The sequence below is a fragment of the Pezoporus wallicus genome, unplaced genomic scaffold (assembly GCF_028554395.1).
Source record: "Pezoporus wallicus isolate ANWC-B61680 ecotype Strahan unplaced genomic scaffold, APGP_CSIRO_Pwel_v1 scaffold_11491, whole genome shotgun sequence".
In the NCBI taxonomy this organism is placed as follows: domain Eukaryota; kingdom Metazoa; phylum Chordata; class Aves; order Psittaciformes; family Psittacidae; genus Pezoporus; species Pezoporus wallicus.
Genome location: NW_026642649.1, coordinates 10,722,477 through 10,746,286, shown reverse-complemented (window position 1 = coordinate 10,746,286; position 23,810 = coordinate 10,722,477). Strand labels below are relative to the sequence as shown.

The window sequence follows — 23,810 nt, the reverse complement described above, 5'->3', positions numbered from 1 at the left end:
AGGCACTGGAATGGGTTGCCCAGGGAAGTTGTGAATGCTCCATCCCTGGCAGTGTTCAAGGCCAGGTTGGACAGAGCCTTGGGTGACATGATCTAGGGTGAGGTGTCCCTGCCCATGGCAGAGGGTTGGAACTAGATGATCTTAACGTCCTTTCCAACCCTGACTATTCTGTGATTCTGTTCTATGATTCTAACTTTTTATAGTGTGATCCATCAAGGTCTCAAAAACAACTGAATAAAAGCGGAAAAAAAACAGCAGACCAGCACTACAGAGCATAAGTTATGTATACATACTGCAGGAAAAAATGAAAGCGGGTGAAGGTTTTAATTCTCATTTCATGTTGGTGCCAGTTGTTTGTTGGTGGTTGAAACCATGACATGCTTGCAGCTCAGTTTTCTATACTTGTAGTTGGCTATGAGAGCTTAGAGATACGTTAGACTTGTAAAGGCTTACTGAAGCATTTATTTAGATGCAGAAATAGAAAGTAGTGTCAAACATCAGGGCTTTCATTTTACAAATTAAGCAAATTGCTTGAGTTGTAGGTCCCTGTGTTTTCAGGTACTCTGTGAATGAACATGGTAATATTTATCTTTTTTTCCTCTCAAGTTTAGGAACTGATTATATTATTTATATTATGTATGTATTACATACATGCTTTGTTGTTGTTTTTTTTCTAGGTGCTGCACAATGGACTTGTGATGGAAATGAATCATCCAACAGCTGGGAGGATAGCTGTTCCAGGTTAGGTGTTTAATCCTTTTTTCTAAATGGAGCTTGAAATGAAAATGCTACGTGACATCCTGAGTAGTTCTGGAGCTTAGCTGAGGACATGACATATCTTCACATTTCACTCAAATGAACAGAAGTTCAACCAGGAAGACATTTGTGCTCATACTCATACTGGTAGCAGCAAAATGGGTTAAAATGTGTGTCAGAATAGCTTCTGGTTTTCGTCGGTCAATTGTCATAAAACGTGAACATGGATTTGATAATATCTGCAAACTCCCACTGCTAGAAATATTACTGCTAAATCATCTACACGAATATGTGAATCTGTTTTTGATTTAGGTTGCTTTTGCAAGTTACACAGGCTTCTTTTAGGGACATTTCTTTTGTACAATAAAAACCCCAAAAACCAAAGAAGAGGGAAGTTCATACTGAAAGTTTTATCGCACTCTTTCGTTTAATGAGATTAAACGTGAAGCTCTGTAATGATGAAGTCTTAAATAGCTATTTTGGAATTTCAAAGAGTATAGAAGTAATGAACTAGTCTCTCCTCTTTTAAGTTCTAAGTGGATCAGGAGTTGGAGCTGGTGTAGCTTTGCTTCTATTAGAGTTAGTTATGGAATGAGGTTAGGTTCATCCAGAGCGACATATTCTCGTACGGATCCTCGCAGTTGGCTGTGTTTTGACAACTGAGCCTTATCTGACAATCTACTAGATCCTGGGTCAACTTTTTCTGCTTCTCTGTGCTTTTCTCTCTCCAAGCCACTTTGAGAATTGTTTCCTCCTTCATTCAAATCAAAGCACTGTGTCATTTTATTTTTATAACATCTTCTCCTTACACTGTGATTTTCTGCGCCAATTTCACCCTCTGACACAGCATCCAGTTCTCATCAATTTCAGTTGACTTGAGCACATGTAATGGTAAGAAGAATTTGACCCATAGAATTTATCTTAATTTGCACATCCTGGAATCACACTGGGATGCAGAAAGAACTATTTGAAAGAAATCAATCCCATATTAGATCATGTTTTCTGCATGAATAGAGGGGGTGTTTTGTGTGTGTGTATGCGTATGCTTCATATTTGCTCTTTATCACAGTTTGCATTCCACATTTGGACCCATTAGGCTTGGATGTTTGGGTGGTTGTATTCAGAAGAGCTTCTCACATTTAAATACAGAGATCTGGAAATAGCAATCCTTCTTTTTTTTTTTTTTTTTTTTTAGATTCTAACAGAAACGTAATTCTGGTTTATTTATCCAAAAATGAAAAGACTAATAAGGGTTTTGATTTAATTCTTTTTAAAGAAGTAGGCAGAAAAGCCTTGCAGATGGTAGAGAAAGCGCGTAAGGTTTTCACGTTGCATACAATGTATAATCTATCTTAGAGAAAGCAAATACTCCTTAAGGGGGTAGCTTAAACTGCAAGAAGAGGAAGGAGATGAAAGGAATGTTCTAATGTCTGTCAGCAGCGATAGAATGTATTGGCAAGAGAGTGAGTTTTTACATAGGTAAGCCATAGTATTTCCCAAATCCTTAGGTATTTTTTATTTATTAAACCAGTGACACTGCACTAAACTAAAATAAATCATCTTAATCTCTAATGGTTTGCCATTTAGTTGGGCTTCTATTAAGAGTTTCTTGTATTGAAGCAGATGGCTGAAATGATTATTAGATATTTGAGCAGGAAAAGGAGAATTCCTTCCTTTCCTGGCATGGGAGGATAAGGAGGGGAAAGGCAGGGGAGGGAGGGGTGAAGGACACTCATTCAATGTGAGTAGAATGGACCTATTGATATCACTGGAAAGACAGTGAGTGCATTGCTCTGTCCCAAAATTAAAGCACGTGAGTGAGTTGGTGGTAGGTAGCGGAAGTACCCTGGAATTGTGCTGGTCAATGTTGCTTCTCAATGACTACTTAAAATTGTAACAACTTTTTTATTTTTAATTAAATATTATTATATTTGAATGTATTATATTTGGTAGAGAACATCTTTACTAAGCTCTCAGTTGCTGGTTTAGGGTTGCTTATTAAGCAAGATTAAGATATCAATGTGGATGTTGAAACTGAATAGACTAAAAATGTCTCTCCTTAAAGAGACTGGGGAGACTCTGGTCCCAAAAAAAAATAGGTGAATGTTATTTCTTAGCCATAATAAGCCAGATTTTAATGTGTCTTTTAGTAACTGAATTGGACATCGCACTAGAGGCTCTTGACAGAGGTCAGACTTGTGCTGCCAAGTAAATTTGTGAGTGAGACCATGTGGGCAGATTTCAGCTCCAAGTGTAGCAGCTGCCCTCTATGTCTACCACTGGTTTACAGTAGTCCTTCTCCAGGCATGGACTTTGAGAGTGGATTCAAACCTGTGCTTGAATTCTCACTTGTAGATCTTGCGTCTTGAAATTCTGAGGGATTTTGCCATTGACTTCAATGTAAGCAACATTTTTAATCTCAGACTTGATGGTTCATACTCTGCTTAAATATCTTTTGGGATGGTTGTTGAATTTGGTAATTTGCACACATAGTCAGTGCTTTCACCCTTGCCTTTTTTTTAGAATTTCCAGCCTGATATATACTGTGTGCTGATAAGCACATCATGTGATACTGCTGGAACTGGAGTGGGAGAAGTCACAGTATTAAAACCATATTTCTATTATTTTTTCTTTTCAGAATGCATATTGGTGGTAGGAAGGATATAGACCTTGTATTTCAGTATCAAGTCTTCATTGAAAAATGCCTTTGCACATATATGCTTCTGTTAGAATTAGCAAGATAACTTAAATTCAAGTATGGATGTGAAAACTGAGATCATCTGATGATCATCTGACTAAGAGTGACTGTGTAAAAAACTGTAAGATTGTTTTAAAGAAAAATCTAGTTCTGTAGTAGTTGAGTGGTTTCACTAGGATGTTTCACACACGCCAGGCAGTATATTTATGTCGTGTAGTTATTCTAGAGTTGACTTGTTTCATACGTATACTTACACTTACACTTGACATATCATATGTAGAAGGTGCAACACATTGAGAGAGCCATGCTTGAGTCCAAAAGGTCTGCCACTGTACTGCACCCATTCAACACAGGTCTGGTTCATCTGACTGCGGGGTTGTGCTGATGAATCTGTATCTGAAATCAGCTTAGTCATCTTTAGTTGGGGCAGGGCCCCAGAGATGATCAGGAGCTGGCGCACCTCAGCTGGAGGGTCTGCAGGATAGGGGCTGGTACAGCCTGGGGAAAAGGCAGCCTCTGGGGGTGGCTGACAGCAGCCCCCCTGCACCTACAGGGAGGTTATCAATGTGGAGAGCCAGGGTTTTCAGCAGTGCATGGTGGGAGGATGAGATAAAAGGGATTCAGGCTGGATATTGGGAAAGTCTTTTTCATCATGACGACAGCCAGGCAGTTGAGCAGGTTGCCCAGAGAGGCTGTGCAGGATCTGTTCTTCAGGTTTTCAACAAACAACTAGATAAAGCCATGAGCAACCCAGTCTGACCTCAGACCTGACCCTGATTTGAGCAAGAGCTTGGACTGGAGACCTCCCGATTTCCTTTCCAACTTGGATTATGTTGTTGTTCTGTAATTAACCTCAGTGTCTCGTCGCTCAGCTCGGTTGTACTTAGCCCTTTCCATAGAGATGTGGAGGAAAAATGACATAGTTTAATAAAATGGGAAGTGTAGAGCACAGAAAGTACTTTTGAGGGAAAAGAAAAATGATAGGGGAGGGAAGTTTTGCAGAGTGCCAGATTGCAGATGATGCTGGATGGCACAGAGACAATACTGTTAAGTGAAGGGACAACATTGCAAGAAGCTTTAGTGTTTGGGTTAGTCTTGAACTACTTTGCCAAAAAGTAATGGACTTTTCTGAAGAGCGGTAGCATGTGGGTTTCTGGGAGCCACCAAGTAATTCTGAGTTGCAGTGCAGAGCATAATGGATCGCAACCCGTACAAATTATGCAGGGAGAGCTAATGGATGCAGTGCAATCTTGCCCAAGCCTTTTCCATTATAATCTATTTTATATGACTTAGGAAACTAAAATAATAATATTCCCAACTTCTGCATTACCTAGTGTCGGTAATTTTTTACTGACGGTTGTTTTCTATAATCAAAAAAGTGTTTGTAATATGATTTTTTTTCTTTTAAAGGAAAAAACACAGTGCATTCAGCTGTCCCTAACAAACCAACCTTTGTAGATAATAAATCTAATAACTAGCAGGAACCTCTGTGAAATAAACCTTGTTTCTAACCCCTTCTGAGCCTTAGCGGAGTGGGGATTTGGATATCAGCCTACTCTTTGGAATCATCTCTCATCAAACAGGAAACAATATAACTGTAGAAATCATGTAGAACACCTCTTCCAGACAAAACAACTATTCTTAGTTTTGATAATGTTTATATTGTACATTCTCTTCATCCCCATTTCCTGAGTTGGTAAACACTGTTTCTGTCCTTTGGCCCATGATCTGCATCAGGGATGTCTTTATGTCTCACAAAGGCCAGTTTCTTACCTGGCTTTGTGATTTCCTTCTGTACTCTTGAGATAATGTGTTTGGGGGACTGCTCCAGGCTCACTTAGGAAAGGCAGTGCAGGATTCCTCCTTGGCGTAGATTTCTTGGAATGAATTCAGGCAATCTATGTTAATTAATCAACCCACTCAGGAGAAATGTCCCTTTTTCCGGTCTTCTCCTGTCACTGTGCATTACAAATATGCTACTGAAACAGGAAAGACATTTTTTTCAGAGATAGGCTTTTCCTGTTGTATGATTCATTAAATGGTTGTCGTGGTTCCATGGAGACTAATTGCCATCAATCTCTTACAAGAATGGTTTTGAGGAACAAGATGAAGAGGCAAGAAATCTAATAGGACTTCCTTGCTGTGCCACAGATTTCTTGCCTAGCCTTGGACAAATCTGTCTGTGTGTCTCACCTTACTAATCATTTGCAGTTTTTCAGATCTTAGTTAATAGTTGAAAAAATACTTTGATTTCTAAGGGAAGGAAGTTCTTGGAAAATCTTTTACGTATTGTTTTAAATCCTCATCCCTATTTATTATCTGTATATGTATTTATACTTATTTTTTCCATGTATGGGGAAGACCAGTTGTAGCTGTGGAAATAACAGTGGGGTATCTGTGTGTTCGAAGAGTACAATACAAGGAGCAGATATGGCTGTTGGTGATACATGCTATCTTTTTTTTGATCATTTAATGTTAAATGTAGTGGGGGAACCTTCAGAAGGACTAGAAATATGGCATGGGGGGAAGACTGCAGGAAATTAAGGAAGTCTGTACTCCAATCCATCGTTTCCTGCAGTGAGGATATCCCACAATATAGGAACTACAACAACATAAAAAATCCCAATAATTTTATTCTTTTGGTAAGAATCTGCTTGAACTTGTGATCCTGTCTGCTTCTCATCAGGCAGGGTTCTCGTATGCGTGTGCGTGCGCGTGTGTGCGTGCATGTGCATCCCTGGTGTTGATTGAGAAATTTTAATTTCACTTCACTATTTATGGTGCATTGGAGACAAACAGCTTCACCGGCATTACCGTTACCTCATTCGCCTTTTTTAGTCATCAGGGCTGACTGTTTATGTCTTTTACATTCACAGAGCTGATTTCAATTTTGAGGAATTCGGGACCATTACAGGAACTGAGCAGAAATGATGTATGACAGCTCACTTAGCTATCCTCAAAAATACTTTAAAAGTATCTTAATAAATGTATAAACAATATATTTGTACTGATTGCAGAAGCAGAAAAGACATGGCGCGAATGGCAAGGAATACTTTATAAGCTTCGTGTAGGACAGGCTAGTCTATGTTTTTAATGACTGATACTTTTATTTGGAATCCTTTAAGATTCCTTGTAAAGTAAAACATAAACAACAAAACCTGTCATATTTTTGCTTCTCTCTCATAAGTTTCCAGAGTATTTCTCAACTGTGTATTTCAAAATTTGCTGTACCTGCTGGAATGACCTTAGTGCCCCAGTTGATACTTTTAAAGTTAACGTTGTAAGGAAGAAAAGCCAGCTGTCTCTTTCCTAGCTCTGGGACTTCAGCTGTTTTGGGAAATTAAGAAATAATGAAAGTCTTTTCCATTAGGCTCAGAGTAACTGAGTGTTGGTACCAACTGGGACCAACAGCACTGGGTTACTCAGGCAGTGGCTCTCCGGGACTCTTGTTTAGGGTGTCTGAGCTGAGCTCTCCTCTCGGCAGACTCTAGGTCCTACGTTTTTCTGCCTTTCTGTAAGCTGTGGCAATCAAAACTGTTTTTCTTGCATCACATGTTTCTTCCCAGGACCTGACACTGTCATATCAGGAAGGAAAATAAAACAAGTGGGGATATTTCCTACTTTGTAAGTCAAGTAAAATGGTCATTGAAGTTTTGTTGAACATTGATTAGTAATTATACTTCTATAACCTACTAAACTAAATAGTATCCCCTGGCTGCTACATACGGGTGAGGAAAGTTGAAGCATGAACTGAATAGCCAAATAAACTCATTAATTTACCACCAGTTGTGACAATCCTGGAATTCAGCTCTGTTTAAAACTATTTTTGTTTAAAACTTTTTTTTATTTTTAAATGTCTTCCACTTCCTTCTTTATAAATAACAGTAACTTAGACAGTACTTTCTTAACCCTCACTCTGTAACAAGCACCGCCAGGTGCTCACACAGTTCAGGGTGTGTGATTGTAAAGATATATCTGCATGCCTCGGGTGCGTTGTAAAACAGCCAAATTACTTCAACACCCATAAATTGCAACTATATCTTTATGATCTTTAATAATTACTGGATAAGAAAAGGAATCTACTGTCAGCTAAAAAAGTTTGGTTTCATTAAATGTAAAAATATGGTTTAAACATTTAGACAATGTTACTTAATCCCTAGGATACTGAGTATACTAATCCTCATTTGTCTTTCTGCCATGTCGTCTTGACCCAAGCCCTGCAAATGGAAAGAATGATTGGACTTAAGCTGTTTTCTGTGAACCTAGACAGAAACAATTTCATGGTCAGCAGTGGCCATTAGATCATGTAGTTTGCCTTCTTATGGCATTGACTGTAGACTTTCACCGATGTACTTCTTTCACAGTTTTTCTTATTCAGAAGTCCCCAAGAGATGGAAAATTTGCCAAATATCTGCCTCTTTCTTTAACTGCCTGATCAGGCTCATTGTTAAAAAAAATATGATTGTAATTCAATGTTACCTAATTTTATAGAGCAACAATATTTTTTTCCATGTCTTTCACAAGCTTTAACCACGTTTTTTTTTCTCCCCATGAAAATACTTGCATGACCAAAGTCACATCTAGACAACTAGGGTATTTGCCCAGGTCTTTTCAGGTCTTTTGTGTAAGCAAAGTGCAGCAGCTTTGTAGCTGTGTCTTTTTTATTGCAGTCTGTGTACTGCGTATTTACAGGAAAAACTTAACAGTTGGATAGAGTGCATCACAAAACTCCTGCCTGACTGTAGGCAAGTCCTTAAGCCCATGAAGTTACCTTTCTCTCTTCTTCATCCGAAGAATTGTGATAATAGAATTCAACAGGAACTACAGAGCATAAACACGTTTGCTTTTTCCAAATTATAATAATGACAGTACATGAAATGTGATTCTATGGTTTCTTTGTAGTTTATAGAAGGAAGGGATTGGGTAAAAATAAGCGGCAAAATAAGGCTTATACAGTTAACTTTACTGTTCAGTTGATGAAGAGCCTCCCAACAGTATATAACATGTACCCGTTGTGGGTTAGGATATTTACATGTATTTAACTTTTTTATCTGTGACTTCTGAAGTAGGGCATATTTACGTTCTCTTAGTCACTGTGAATTTACAGATATGATGTATCTGCCCATGCAGTATAATTTACATAGGTCTGTTTAGCTGTCATGCTGCATTTCAAACTCATGTCTGGTTTGCTTACCAATTTAAGACACTGTCAGTATGACTATTTCCATTTATATATTTCCCTTTAAGTGCCTGTGTTCCGTTATTTTTCTTCAGATATGGGTTGTTTGGGTATTTTTTCCTAATTTAAATAGAAAAGAGAGTAATGTTTTTGATGCTTCTTATCCCTCTGAATCCTTTTTTGTAGTCAATGAACACACGGTTTGGTAAATTTGAAGCCAATGACCTGTTCTAAAATTTGTGCCTCCTGTTAGCATTGGTACATTCACCAGCAGATCTTCCCTGCATAAAAGTCAAAACGGGCATGGTGATTTGGATTTGAGTCTTGAATATTCTAAATGATGCCCTAATAATTTGGGCTGTCAAAAATAAAGCATTGCTGCCACCTCTTGCCATTTTGCCAGCTATTCTGGAGCTCTTTTGGGGTTCTGGGAGGGTGGGAAATTCCCAAGAGTTTTTCCAAATGTTTTGTTTGGCTGATATTATTCACCAAATTTGATCCAAACATGCAAATAATGTTTTGCTAAACAGAAACCTTTTTTTTTCCCCCCACAAGTAAAATTATCCTGGCCACCCTATCACCGTGCAAAAGGTTTAAACCAAGACAGAACCGATGTGAATAGCTAATGAAAAGTGAATGTCTAGTGGAAACATAAAGCATTGTTTAAGACCTGGTTAGAAAAATCTTCCTGACACAGAATCTGCTAAGGTATGGGGCAGAGTTCCCTAAAAAGGCATAGCATCCCTATTTCTTTGGCTGTCTGAAAGCAGACTGTACATAGCAGTAAGTAAAACCAGTTTACTTATATAAAAAGCAGATAATTGTTCTATTAAAAGAGATTGATAGCTTAATGCATTTTAAAATTTGGTGTCAGTTCACTGCTTTAAATTAAAGATTGGGCCTGTGGCTGGCCAATAAAAAATATGTATTGATTTGTATGTATGTAGCGTGTTCCTCATGGGTTTTGAACTTGATGCAGTGATTAAATGAGGCAGAGGCTTGCAGATTAGAACAAGCCTTTTAATATTGTTTGCAAGCTGTTTTTAGAAACATCATGGAGAATATAAAATCAGGCCCATTTGTGAAGACAGGCAGTACAATTTGCAAACAAACGTGGGGCAAACAAAATTTCAAAGCCCATCATGTACAAATGCCCATTTTGAGTTGTCCAGCTTGCACATACTGAAAGCACAGCTGCATGCACACGTCTGCTATTCCCAGTTCATGACACAAACATATAAGCTTGTATAAACTCATAGCAATTTGATAGTGTTCTATCACAAGATTAGCACTGAAAGATTAAGCTGCATTGCTTAAGTTGTATTGCTTTGATTGTGTGATTTAGATACCTGTGTGAATAAATCTGTGATGAAACCTGCCCTGTAATTTGCTGAGTTACATTTGACAGTTGCTTTTTCTTTCTCAAAGGATTGGGTAGTACCATTTTTGACTGTAGTTGAGCTAGTGATTTTTCTTTTGAGCCAGGGTAGGTTCTGGTGATGCCATTCGACCATTTCTTCCTAGCTTCACTGTCCATGTGCTGTATTTTCTTAGCATCACCTAGTTTGAACCAGTTGGGATCACTGAAATCGTCAGTGAACTTGCCTCCTTGGAAAACATGCCTTTTCAAAATGGAGAAAGTTTGTATAATGGGGACACACTTCAAATATGGGTTTCATATAGAGAAGACTGTTAGCTTTCAGGTGTCATTCCTCAGCCAAAATCTAATGTCATCTGCGCTCCCAGCACAATCCTGTGTGTTGTCAGCCTCCTGAATCTTAAGAGGTTGAGAAACTAAAGTGAAACAGCTTGAGGAGCACTGTCCTGGAAACATCAGTGGGATCTATGCTGTGCCAGGGGTCAGAAGGACTGTGCTGATAGCAGAGAGATTAAGATAAGACCTACAGCACACAGTGCTACACTGCTGGAGAACTAGAGTAATGATTCGGGCTAACAATCTAAGGGCTTGACCAAGAAGGCTCACAGCAAATGGCACAGTGTCAGGGTGGAGAAGGCTTGCACTGTAGGACCACACGGGTGAGAAAAGATAGAGAATGAGTTGAGGAAGGAGGGGATAGGAAAAAACTGTGGCCCTGCAAACACTAGCTGGTGCAGACAGTTCCCCTCTTTAAATTGATCTCTGCTAGTTGGTGTCAATGGTTAGTTAAACCAGTATTCTGAAATTCAGAAGTTCTGTAGTACGTGTTAGGTTCAGTTCTGGGTAAGGTTCAGTGAAAACTTTGGAATGATAGATCAGATTGAATTCCAGTCTGAGACAAAGTGGTGATTAGAAACTCTTGATTTCACGTGTGGTTTGTCTCTTGAGATACGAGGTTTTGTGGAAGTGCTTAGAAAACTTTATTTAGAAAAACAAGAGCCTCTTTGCAAAGGTTATCGCTTTCTATACCGCTCAATCAGATATTTCCTTAACAATACAGTGAGTTGTATCCTTAATTATATTAATGCACCTCTTAATTATTCTGTATGTGCAAGCCAGGTGTTTATGTGGCTAAATGGAGAGTGTACAGTTCTATTGTTTCCTTTGAATATTGCCTGCATTTTAGAATCTGGCCTTCACCTCCCAGTGGGGAACACTTTAGGGACCAGTAAATTTGGCAAAGGAGACTGTTTTGGCAAACATTCTGTTTTTTCACATTTATTCATACTTAGGGGAATAGAGGAGACAAAGACAAGGCATGGATTTTGCTATTGGTAGTATCTACCTTTGCTACCTTCCTAGGTTGCCAGAATAAGGACTAATGTAATTCCTGAAAGAGAATTATAACTTCCTGATTACCCAAAAATCGATGTCCACACCATATGATGTAATAGTTGTATTATCTCAAAACTGAATACACGGTTTAAGAGCCTTCCCTTCTCCGTTTTGCTTGCATCTTCTGAGAAAAAGAATACATTATAAAAGGTTGACGTGTCCTTTTGCTCCTCAGAGGTTCAGGTACCATGCTGTAGCCTTCACCAGCTCTAGAAGAGTGTTGTTAGAATACATGGGTAAAGTGTAACTCTGGTACAGCTGTGTAGCAATGTTAGATTGGAAGATACGATTTTAACCTGTTCTTGAAGTGCTTGGAACTAGATGATCTGAAGGTCCTTTCCAACCCTAACTTATTCTGTGATTCTGTAATACTGACAGGGTAGAGAAACTACTGTGGGGTATCAGAACTTGGAGGAGTAGTTCAGAATTGAATGTCTTCTTAGGAAGCCGTTCACCTTCTAAGAGTCTATTCCAACCTATTTTAAGTCTTTTAAAATGTTGGCTAGTGTGGAGACAGCTTGAAACCTTCCTTCCAGTTGACTTTAAGAAAACAAGCAATACCATATTTACTACTTCAACATGACTTCTAGATTCTCACTGATAGATTGTGCATGGCTCAGAGCAGCATCACCCACCACCAACCTCCGTGTGCAAATCTGTTACTATTTCCACGAATTTACATTTACATTTGAGATTTTACTATCAGATGTCTTCAAGTCTCAGTAATTTGTTTTGTTTTTAATGGGGGAGGTTTGCAGTCAGTTGCTGCATTGTGAGGCATAGTGGATACTTCTAATTTTCAGATATTTTCAGAGATTGATATTGTTTTCCCCAGGTGTACCCAGACATGAATCAAAATGCTTCATTGATTGTATTTAGAAACTAGAAGTCTTAAGGTCTTACCTGCCTCAGGGAAACTAAGATTACACCTGGCACCAATTCCAATGAAATATGATAATAGCATAGTTCTATAACATAATTACATATTACACCTGCATATCACATACAAATGTGTATTCTTTACTGTCATAGAACATAAAAATCTTTATACCAATGGTGGTTGGTTGGTGTTAAACCATAGTGAGAGAAGAATTAGGTAGTTTCTGTGCCTATCATTTATAAGTAAGGGCGATTCAGAAAATTCAGAAATATGAATATTTTAAAATACTGGAAAAAAATCATTATTTATTTAAAAGCAAGATTTCAGATAGTGGGTACATTCAGGGAATTTACATGCTCTGATTTGTGGCGATTGCATTGTTGAAGATAAATGCCTTAGAAAGTTGTGGATCATTTTTAGACTCGAGATGAATGAATTAAACAAATGTTGTCTTATTTACAGTAAAGCATGTTCTCAGTAAAAGTGCTCTGCTCTTTTTTGAAGACTTGAGTTCTGTTTTCAGGAGCTTTGTCATATAATTTTTCTAAATTTACTGCAATTAATGAGAAGTAATGATCAGTAATCAACTTAAATGTACCATAAAAGATGGAGCCTAATATATGCAAGACAAAATTGAAGCATTCCAATTCATGGTACACTTTGTAGTGTATTGACTGATAATTACAGAGAGATATTAAGAGGATCCATTTGTAGAGGCTCTTTAAAAAGTCAAGAGGTAAGATTGAAAACTTAATCATAATTTGGGAAATTACTGTCTTCCAGTGCTTAATGTCTTTACCAGAAGAGTATTTAGTAGTTCAAAATTTACTTTTATATTTCAGTAGTGTAACCATTGACACTGTCTTATAAAAAGAAATATATCCTACTCCCAGTGACCAGGGCATTTGAACTACCACTGTGGGGAGGAATGACTGCATATTGGTTTGCTCATTATACTGGGATAATAGCTGATTTCCACTTTGTTGCTGCCTTTAGCTACTTAACTAGCAATGCCTATAGGCCAGAGACACCAATCCAGGCAGGAATGTGATTACACTCAATTCAGGAGTTACTTCTGGGTGCAGATGTAATTGGTGTACAGCTCACACAGCCTTTGAAAGACTTATGGCTCTTGATTATACATTGGCTTCTTCCACAGGTCTCACATTTCCAATCTTTCCTAAATGCTACAACTCTGAAATGTAATGACTGAGGCGTGCTGGCAGAGAAAACAATTTTGTCCTGAACTTTAAGATATAATGGATATAAAGTTCACTTACCAGTGGTGCTCTCCCACTGGTAACATTCAGTCTATAATAACCATCAAGGTGTTTGAATGGATTGAATGCCTTCACATCTATGTAGTTGTAAGAGAGCTATGTAATAGGAAAAAAGGCAAATTATTAAGACATTGGTACATTCACCAGAGGGCTTAATGCTCTTATGTGACCATTCACCATGCAGGGTATGACATAAATTGTATTTTCGAATCCTATTGCATGTCTTTAACAAAAATGAAAAAAGTATATATCTAACCAGTACTTCTTTCCACTATACTCCTACTTCATAGACCTAAGAGGTGGGTTTAAGCCATATATATGTTGTGTATTTTGGTTATGCTATCTATATGATGCTGAAATCTGTTTTTTTTTCTGTGCAAACAATCAGGTAATTTTAAATTGATGCTTTTTTCCACATTTTCTTTTCTAATCCTGTGTATTAGAGCTTATTGCCCCCACCTCCACCCAAGTTTCTTTGGCATCTTTTTCTTGAGTACCTCTAATTTGTCCCAAACATGTGTAATGTGGGCACATGCCCTCCATGTATTGTATGCTAAAGGAGATTTTGTGCAACAGGACATGCTTAGAGTTCCATATACACTGTCCTTTTGGTTTAGAAGGACTTAATCAATTAGATGGATTTAATCCATTAATCAATATCAGTGAAGGGATATGATCCATACAGCTCTGTTGTGAGTTGTTTCTCTTGTTTTGTGCACTAACAGTGCACTGGGTGAAGAACTGGCTGAAAGGCAGGGCTCAAAGGTTTGCAGTGAGCAAGGCTTCATCTGGCTGGTGACCACTCACTGGCGCTGTTCCTCAGGGCCAGTTCTGTTCAATCCTTTTATCAGTGAACTGGAGGCAGGAGTTGAATGCAAGATTAGTAAATCTGGTGATGATATGAAATGGGGAGGTGCTGTTGACTCTCTTGAGGGACAAGAGGCCTTGCAGAGGGATCTGGAGCACTGGGCAATCACCAGTGGCATGAAATTGAACAAGAACAGATGCCGTAGTCTGCACCTGGGATGGTGTAATGCTGGACACAATTCTAAATTGGGAGAGGAGTGTCTGGAGGGCATAAGTATGGATATGTTAGTATAGCATTAGTATTAGGGATATATCCCATGGGTCACGAGAGATGGGCGCCCAAAAAGACAACAGCCTTTGTGAAATCTCTGTTGTGTATTGGTTCTCTGATGTACACTGGAAACGGCTCCCTGAACTATGAAAGCCTCTGGTCCAGGCTTGTTCATAGAGACAAAATGCAATATTCTTTCCCTTACAGTCATAATGTGTCCAAGACCAGCAGAGGTTAAGAAACTGGGTTTGTTTGGCAGATGTTTCTTGTTATTCTGCCAATTAAGTCAACAATAGGTATTCATAATCCTAGGGAAGCTTGGAGGTCATAGAAATTACAGGGCAGGCAGAATAGCTCATGCACAAATAGCTGAAAAAGAAAGCGATCTTTGGGGATTTTTTTCCCCTCCTCTCCCTTTATTCTGCTTGTCCTGGGGGCTGTCATCAATCAGTAACATTGTGCATTGGTTTCACCCTTTGGTTCTGGTTGCAGTGTTCAAGGTCCTGAATGGCACAGACTCTGCTTTATTGTTGTAGGGGAGATGTTCCTCTGCAGTTTGTCTTATGCACAGCCTTCAGTCCTTTGTAAAAGTATTAAAATGTTTTTCTCTGCAACTGCTTTAAAATAAATGGTTGGGATTCTTGCACTTAAGAGAGAATGGGCCTCCATGGAATATACACAGCAGTTGTGAGGTGGCACAGGCTGTAATGCAGTCTTTCGTTATCTTACCAGTATAGAGAAATTCATTAGATTCTTACTTTCTGGCCTCTCAAATTTATCCTTGTTGAGCAAGACATGGAGATGGCAGAGACAAGCACTAATCTTAACAGGTAAAGGAGATTTGGGGAAAGCATCAAAGCGATAGTTTTTGCTTGTGGTTGGGATGTTAATGGCAATTGAAGGATATCTGCAGGTAATTCTCTCAGTAGAGTACCACTGGACTTTACAAATGTGGGCACTCTCTTTTTATTACCACTTACAGAGTAAAGAACAGTGTGATACAACAGTCAGGTGAGACTGACAGCAAGGAGAAAACATTACTGAAAGAAAAATAAAGCAAGAGCTTTAAAAAGAGAAAATAATCAGCCATGAGGTGATAAAAAGCCATGAGACAGCAACTTCACTAAGAAAGCTGAATTTCCATACATACATTACTCAAGCATAACAGTACTAATAAATACTGAATAAAGCATTGACTGGGGAGGGTAAAGGCAAATCAGACATTGTTGGTACTAATAATACCTAAAACCCTGTAGCAGCTGATAGAAATCTTTGGTATACTGTGATCCTGAAAGAAGTGTGACTGTGTTTTTATCTGAACCTAAGGAACAGAAGGGGGAATAGATGCCTGCCTTACAGTCACATGTACGTTTGGAGCTATAAAAGATTGTTTAATGAGAGACAGAAACATATATGAGGCAAATGATTCCAGCATACAGGAGAAGTTGTTAAAAGAAACAGAAATTTCTTTAAATGTCAAGGGCAGCTGAATATCGAGGAAAAGCATCAAAACAGTGTTATTAGTGCAGAACAAGTTCACAGGATCAAACTAAAGGAAATTGGGCAGCAGGACAGGGACAGACTGACCAGGAAAAAGAAAACTGGCTCCTGGAACAAAACACGTAAAAAGCAGAGAACGTAGGAAGACTTTCTGTCCAGTGTGTTGCAGCTCAGAAAATAGAAAAAGTGGTAATAAAGTTACAGAATGTAGAGATTACAATTAAAAGAAAGATATCTTCTGGTTGCCTTGGGTAGGTCCAGAGAAAATGGTTGCAGAGGAGGATGCAGAAGAAGGATGCCAGCTGTTCTGTTCGGTTTTGGAACTATTCTGTCAGGTCTTAAATCAGTTGATTGCAGTAGGATGGTGAAGCCATCAGCAGCACAATCCTACCAAACTGGTTAGTGGCAGCTTTAATGTGGAGGACTAGAATCAGGTATTCATGATGCAGGTATATGAAGTCAAAGAGCAAATGAAGCTGGTAGAGAAGAATCCTGAAAAGTAAGAGATGTTACATGTGCAAGGTCATATTTTCCTGAGCATGATGGAGGGGAGAGTGGTCACTGTGTCCTTTCTCAAGCATTTTCAGAAAATGTAAGATAACATTTCAAGGAACCAGATGCACAAAAATCAAGTCGAAGTCAGAAAAAAGCCCCATATAGTGAGATAACTAAAATTCAGTTTTGTTCATAACGGCAGAGTACTAACAAAAAGTCGATAACTCTACTAAGAAATAACAAAAGAAATGATAAGAAATGACATTGATACAGCCATTGAAACTTTCAGAGAATGACTCAGTCGTTCATAATTAATGCTGAGAGAAACTTGGAGTGAACTGAGGATCTTCATTTAGCCAAACTACTAAATATGTAATTGTAAAGAAGTCACTGCTTATCACTGCTAATGGGCAATAGACTGTATAATTTAACATCACCGTAAGTCCGAGTTTTACCACATGATGGTAAATGAGACCATGAGCTGTGTGATAACACTGAGTGCACCTTTGCAAGGTAATTGCCTGCCGTAAATGCTTTTAACCTGGACCCAACATCTTACAAGGGCATGTAGTGACAGGACAAGGGAGAATGGCTTTAACCTGACAGGGGGGAGATTTAGATCAGACATTAGTAAGAAGTTCTTCCCTGTGAGGGTGCTGAGGCGCTGGCACAGGGTGCCCAGAGAAGCTGTGGCTGCCCCATCCCTGGCAGTGTTCAAGGCCAGGTTGGACAGGGCTTGGAGCAACCTGCTCTAGTGGAAGGTGTCCTTGCTCGTGGCAGGGGGTTGGAACTGGATGAGCTTTAAGTCCCTTCCAGATCAAGCCATTCTATGATCTAAGGTGTTCCAGTGCAAACTGAAGATGGGAAGGATTCCCAGACGTAGCTTGAAGTTGGTGACAGAGCTATTAAAGATTAATGATCTGACAAAAGAGACAGGCAATGTCATTATGTAATAAACAAAGTATGAGGTTGAATGTAGACACATAGAACTTGAAAAAAAAACAGTGTTGTTCTGTTAGTTGACATCTAGGGAGATGGCAGCAATACCGTGGAAAAGTCAGCGCAATCAGGAAAGCACTCCAATGATTGGAAAGGGGTCCAGTAATTTTTAGCCTTAGTGATCTTTTTATCAGAGGCCTTTAAAAAACTGGTGAAAATCAACAGGCAGGGACTACTCCTAAAACTCTGTAGGGTAGCTAGAGCAACGTTATTTTGCCCTGAAGGAGGTTAGGAGCAGTGATACTGCAAACCAGTTGGCCCCAAACATCTACTTAAAGACAAGAAATAAAAAGGAAACACAGAGCCGTGCTTTCTGAAATGCAGTTTCCTCAGTGCACCTTTCAGCACTAGCTAGCATCGCTATCAACTATCTTGTTTGCCCAGAATCCACTAGAAGAAACCTGGACAAGACTGCGGGTTTGTACTCAGGTTTGTTTCTTGTTAGAACTTTAGCACTATGATATGACAATAAGGTACTTCCCAAGAAAATCACTGCCTGGGGCAGATGGACTGAACAGGGCTTCTGGCAAAATGTGCTAGACATAATTTTGTATGACAAAACCTGCATCTCCAATGGTAGGCATCAAGTAGTCCTCTGAAGAGCACGCTGCAAATCAGGTTCTGTACCAACCATGACAGCCTGAAGGAGCAGTTGCCACACAAAACTACTCTGTTTTACTCAGTCAAGTATGAGCTCTACAGGCAAAATGGGGTTTTGCTTGAAGGGGACTGAACAGTAATCTTAGAAGGCTTAGAGGATGTTAGAGTGAGCCTGAAATACACTTCAGACCTACTGATAAAGGTCTGCATTAAATGAGCCAGGCAGTTTGTCAACCAAGCAGGTATGTGGGAGCAAAGAAAGAGCAATCTGAGGTGCTCGGAGTGACAGCAGGAGACTGAACAGCTTCCTGAAATATTGGCCCTGGTAAAAAGGAAAAGCAAAAAAAAGGAATAAAACCTGTTCTGATGGTCAGACAAGCTCACTGCTGCAGCTGCTGTAAGGCTTGCTGGATGACATATGGGCAAAGACTGCGACAGAAGTTAAGGCATATCTAAAAGCATATTTTGCAAAGTCCGGAGGATCAGACTCAGTCTGAAAACAAAATGTGACTGGCAGTAGATTTCGAACAGTTTAGCACAGAATAGGTCTCATTCGTCTGGGTGCTCAATGAGCAACAGAAGGGTCAGTGAAGAGCTTGTGAACAAGAACGTTACAGATGAACAGTCCTTTGCAGTGTTCGATTAACACATTCCAGCATCTCTTCCCCTTTCTTCTACTGTCTGCCTTTCTAATTTTTACCTTGACACAGCTAAACCAGATCTGCAGTGCAAAAGGGAAACAGGGATTCGATACCATTGTGTAGGTGAACAGGTCTGGCCCAAACATGCAGCAATAGCAAAAGCTAAAGGCTTTGTTTAGTAGCAGGGGGAAATCTGAAGATAGCACCCACACAAAAATCAAAGTCAAAGTAAATGAGCAATACCAAGGGAAGTAAAATGAAGAAGTTAATGCAATCTGGATGCTAACAGAAGCTAAAAATCTAATTTCTTTCAAAAGTTGTCATAGTTTGCTAGAAGGAGAAGTAATATAAAAATACATAGAGCCCTAGCAAAGGCAATATTAACTTACATTCTTCATTCATTGAGGTTCAGCAGAATTGTTCTGTAGGCAGTTCTGAAGGTGTTCTGTGGTCGGAACTGGTGACTGTAGGCTGTGGCTGCAGGAGAATATGCCGCTGGTGTGGAGCAGATGCCCTCGCATTCCTGTATGGTGTACCTGTAAGCTCTTTATATCAGTCTCACATAAAAATAGACTAAATAAAAATTTATCCCTAGAGGCACTTCAGATTTGTTTCTGCTTTTCCGCTGTACCTTTTGCAACATCAGAATAAACCCCCAAAAGTCATCTCCCTTGTGATGTCAAATCCTGGGCCCAAGAGATGCGATACAGCCTTATTCCAGGAAGGTGTCTGACCTGGCAGGTTTGCTTTGTTGGTCCTCCGTGCTCTTTCTGGCAGAAAACATGTGGTATGTGCTTCATGCGGTTTCATGTTCAGAACCCCACTCTGGAGAAAGAGGAATTTCATTAGGCAGCTGCCTGGAATCAACTTAATATGGGAAAGTGAGAAAGCTTAAGAGATTTTAGAGTCTCTGAATGCATCTTTTCTTGCTGTTTCACATGGTTATGCTTATGCAGAGATAAGCTTTTCCGAAATGTCAGGCTGTATTTTAACTCATCTATGTTTCGTGGGCTGAGAACTTTACCATGGCTAAAATCTTCTCCCAGAGAAGGGAAGCCATCCTTGCAAGCCTTACTGGAAACTGGTTTGTCACTCACAGTCATCTCAGGATTGAACCTCTTTGTTATCAAAAGTCTTGAAGTGCCAGGACTGCCAGTGCTCTGTGCTGTCATCTGCTTCCACCCTGGATTTCATAGCAATTACGGACACCTTTCATGCAGCACAGAGAGCTCGTACCCTGGATCAGTGCATTGGTTCAGCTGCAGAAGTCAGGCTGCATAGCATCCTCCTGCAGCTCAGGGTGACCTGCTCAGCTCTCTGACCCTTGCTGTGTTGTCAAAAGGCAGGTAGGGTGATATCTCCCTGACAGTACCTCAGCTGCACATTGACAAGCACAGTGGGGTTCACAACAGACCTCTTGGGAGGCAGCTGGTGTGTATCCTTTTACTGTGAAGCTTCACAAGACTTGTGGGGCTGTTTTTTCCTCATCTGTATGTTATATAGACTGCCTGCAAGCTCATATTATGTTAGACGGTGTAGTGGATGTGAATGTTTAACCATATATTTAATGACTGGTTAGCAATGAAGAACTTGGCACGTGATACACAAGGTGTGTGCAGATCAAATTATATTAGACACTTTTGTATCCTACTGGAGGACACAGGAGGTTCTGATCTAGTATTCTAACTTAGAGTAAACCATCCCTATTTGAAATACTCTGAAAATATTAATAAACAACCTTTTAACCAGTCAAGTGGTCTTCAAGGGAGTTTTGGAAAACTATCCTTTGGGACTTGTAAAAATAGGCTGGACAAAGCATTGACAATACAATTAAAAAAAAAAAATGAAAGAATGACAATTGGAAATAATTTACAGCAGGGAGAGGGGAACAGAAATGATTTCTTAGGCCTTTTTTAATCTTATAATTCTAAATTGTTTCTTTGAAAGGTTTCCCCCCTGCTTTAATGTAATGAATTCCATAGCAATGATGAGTAAAGTATTCAGGGACTTTTACCAGGGATTGTTTAGAAGAGATGATGAATGATTATTGGCTTCAGTTGCTAATTGACACAATAATCCATGCCAAGGGATTCCTCTCTACTTTGAAACTATATTCTAAAAAGGAAAGAGAATTGATTTGCTAGATCTTAACACTCATGTTAAGAGACTAACTGAAGCAGAATGGAGACTCATGGCCTTTCATTTTTTCCTAAGACATTTTATCCTTCTTGGCTTTATGTTTCTGTTTTTTGTAATTTGTGATTGGAAAAATATGTGTAATTTTAGTATAGTACCTATGACAATAATATAAAGATGCAGCTTCAGTCTGCCAAAAAAAAAAAAGATGAAGCTATAGGAATATTCCTACAGGTAGTTTAAATGTGTTAATTCTTTTAAAAAAGGAGAAAATGCACCAAGAGAACAGGTTTGCCCAGCTACCTTTTCTGTAGATTCACTCCTTTTCACCCTGAAGAGGTCAGGCAGATTTATGGAATAAAACAGGGCCTCGGGCCATGTAACATGATTGTGAGCTAGTCAACCACTCATTTGTGCCAAGTAAATTTTGGAAATGATTCTCCTTTGCTGACAGTACCCTCATTACTGATTGTGTAGAGTAATTTATCAGGCATTTCTTAAAATAAACCTTTCATTTATGCTAATAGGACTTGGCAGGGAGGAAAAATTGGCAGGACTTGAAGTTCCTAGTGTTTTTCTTTTTTAAAACAAAAACTGTAAAGTCCTCAGTATTTTGAGCAACCGTTATCACAGCCCTGCATACAGTTTATTAAAGTGACAACTAATTGCATAATAAATTTTCACAATGGGAGAAAATTATTCCTATGTTAATTTTACAAAAGCAAATAGTTTGGTAGTGTTGTAAAAGCACGGTCATTAGTTTCATACTTGGGGCATCCTTTATTGGCTAAGCTTCTGGTATTAATGAATCACTTAGCATCTTTTCTGTGACTCATCTATTCTCAGTGCAGTACCTCATCTTGAAATATCTCTTTGTTCCTTACCTCTCGTGTATTTTCTATTTGCTAGCTCCCTCCAAGCAGGTATTTTCTTCCTGCTTCGGGGTGAGGCTTTGATCCTGCAAAGCAGGCATGCACAGCAGTAATTACTGAAGCAAGTAGTCCCATTTAACCTATGGAACTGGTCAGTATATACAGTTACTCAGATGTCCAAATGTTTGTAGGACCCAACTGCAGTCACTGTAGAGAGTTTAGCTGCTATGCTTTGCAGCTGAACTGTGGAGATCATTATATTTAGATCAATGTATTTCACATTCAGTTGTCTTCAAAAAAGAATGTTTAAATACATCAGTTCCTGAAAAAGCCCACAAGAAAACTTCCACAGCTCAAAATAAAAAGAGCATGTATTGAAACACACAAGTTACGTCTGCAACACTGATAAAATGACAGCTGTAGCAAATTGTGACTCACCAAAAAACAATGCTTTAATCCAATGCCTGCTGAAGTGTAAGGGGAAGTCTTCTGTTAACTTCACTGGTGGTTAGATCTGGTCCTCATTTAATAAGACAAAGCTAGATATATCTCCAATTGTACATAAATTCTGTGATTATTTTTTTTTATATATTCTTTTTCCCAGCAAATGGCAAAGTATGTTTGAGTAAAACCAAATGGTGGTGATGCTTTCATTGCTGCTTTTTAATGAAAGTAAATACGGCAATGAGTAAATGCAATTAGTACAGAATATACCATGGTGCTTATAGCAACAAATTGAACATGACACATTGACCCCAAATTTTCATCATGCCTCAGCCTTTAACTGCAAATGCCAGAAACTCAAGCTGTGTTTGAAAAGACAAACAACTTAAAACAACCTTAAATTGGAGATTTCGCCCTAGGTATTTTTTAATAATCAGACTTTTCAATGAAGCTGCATAATGATACAACTTAGATTATGGCTTTAATTTTTTTGCTGTCTCATGCTATTGTACTTCATAGTTTGCAGAACTGAAGGGGCCCATGTCCAGTACAGTGCTACAAAGAACATTTGTGAACATTTTGCAGTTCTTCAACTTCTTAGACTTGAAACTCAAATTTGAAGTTCGAAGCTCATTCCATGAACATTTAGTGAACCTGGCCTTTTCCTTTACATGTCTATTACTCACCATCATAATTAGAATGTCCCTGCAATGGGTCTAAATGTTTCTGTTAATGCTTTCCACTTCTGTCTGCATTCTTTTCATATTGTTTCCTGCCATTAATGCAATAAAAATGTCAGCCACAAATACCAGATTCCTAATGGAAAAGCAAAACAAACTAAAACCACAGCCAGCGTCACAGCTGAGAGATATTATTTTTCCCTGATACTCCAAATTGTTACTAGGCAAACAGTTAATTGAGGTTACATATACAATGTGCATTATTAACCAAATTACATACATTGTTCATACACAGAGATCAAAATTTCTGAGACTCACTGTAACTGTCACAGTTTCTTGCATGCGTTTGGGTTGCCCAATCAGAGAAAGATGGTCTCTTGTTCAAATGAGAGGGTCATAATTCATACTTTTGGCTTCTCATGCTCTGGGAAAAAACTCCTTAATTTTTAATTTAAGATATAATGGGACAAACGTTACTTCTGTAGTGTCCCCAGACATACAGATGTTCAAAGAAATTGCACTTTTAGTTTGCTAAAAGTTCCTAAGAGGTATAAGGCTCAGAAGAGAGGATCTAAAACTGGTTATCTAATGTTAGCGCAAGATGTAATGTGTCAGCTACTTTGCACAATGCAATAAGTAGCCTTTCTGGGTTGTTTGTGTTTTTTTTTCCTCATTACTTATAACTTCCAGAGCTTCTGGCTGTTCTTAAATACAGTTATAGGAAACACTTCTAATTATGGACTGTAGTTTATTGACATGAGATTGGTGAGGAAATGCACTTAGAAATCTGGATTCTCTG

At 38.9% G+C, this 23,810-nt stretch overlaps 1 protein-coding gene across 2 annotated transcripts in view; it reads left to right on the top strand.

Moving 5' to 3' along the window:
* Positions 1-23,810, top strand: part of SUGCT (succinyl-CoA:glutarate-CoA transferase) — a 312,163-nt gene that overhangs the window by 263,467 nt on the left and 24,886 nt on the right. For both annotated transcript variants that reach the window (XM_057431629.1, XM_057431630.1), the window contains one exon: positions 678-741. In XM_057431629.1, the coding sequence (XP_057287612.1) occupies positions 678-741 (64 nt within the window). The remainder of the gene's footprint in view (positions 1-677; positions 742-23,810) is intronic.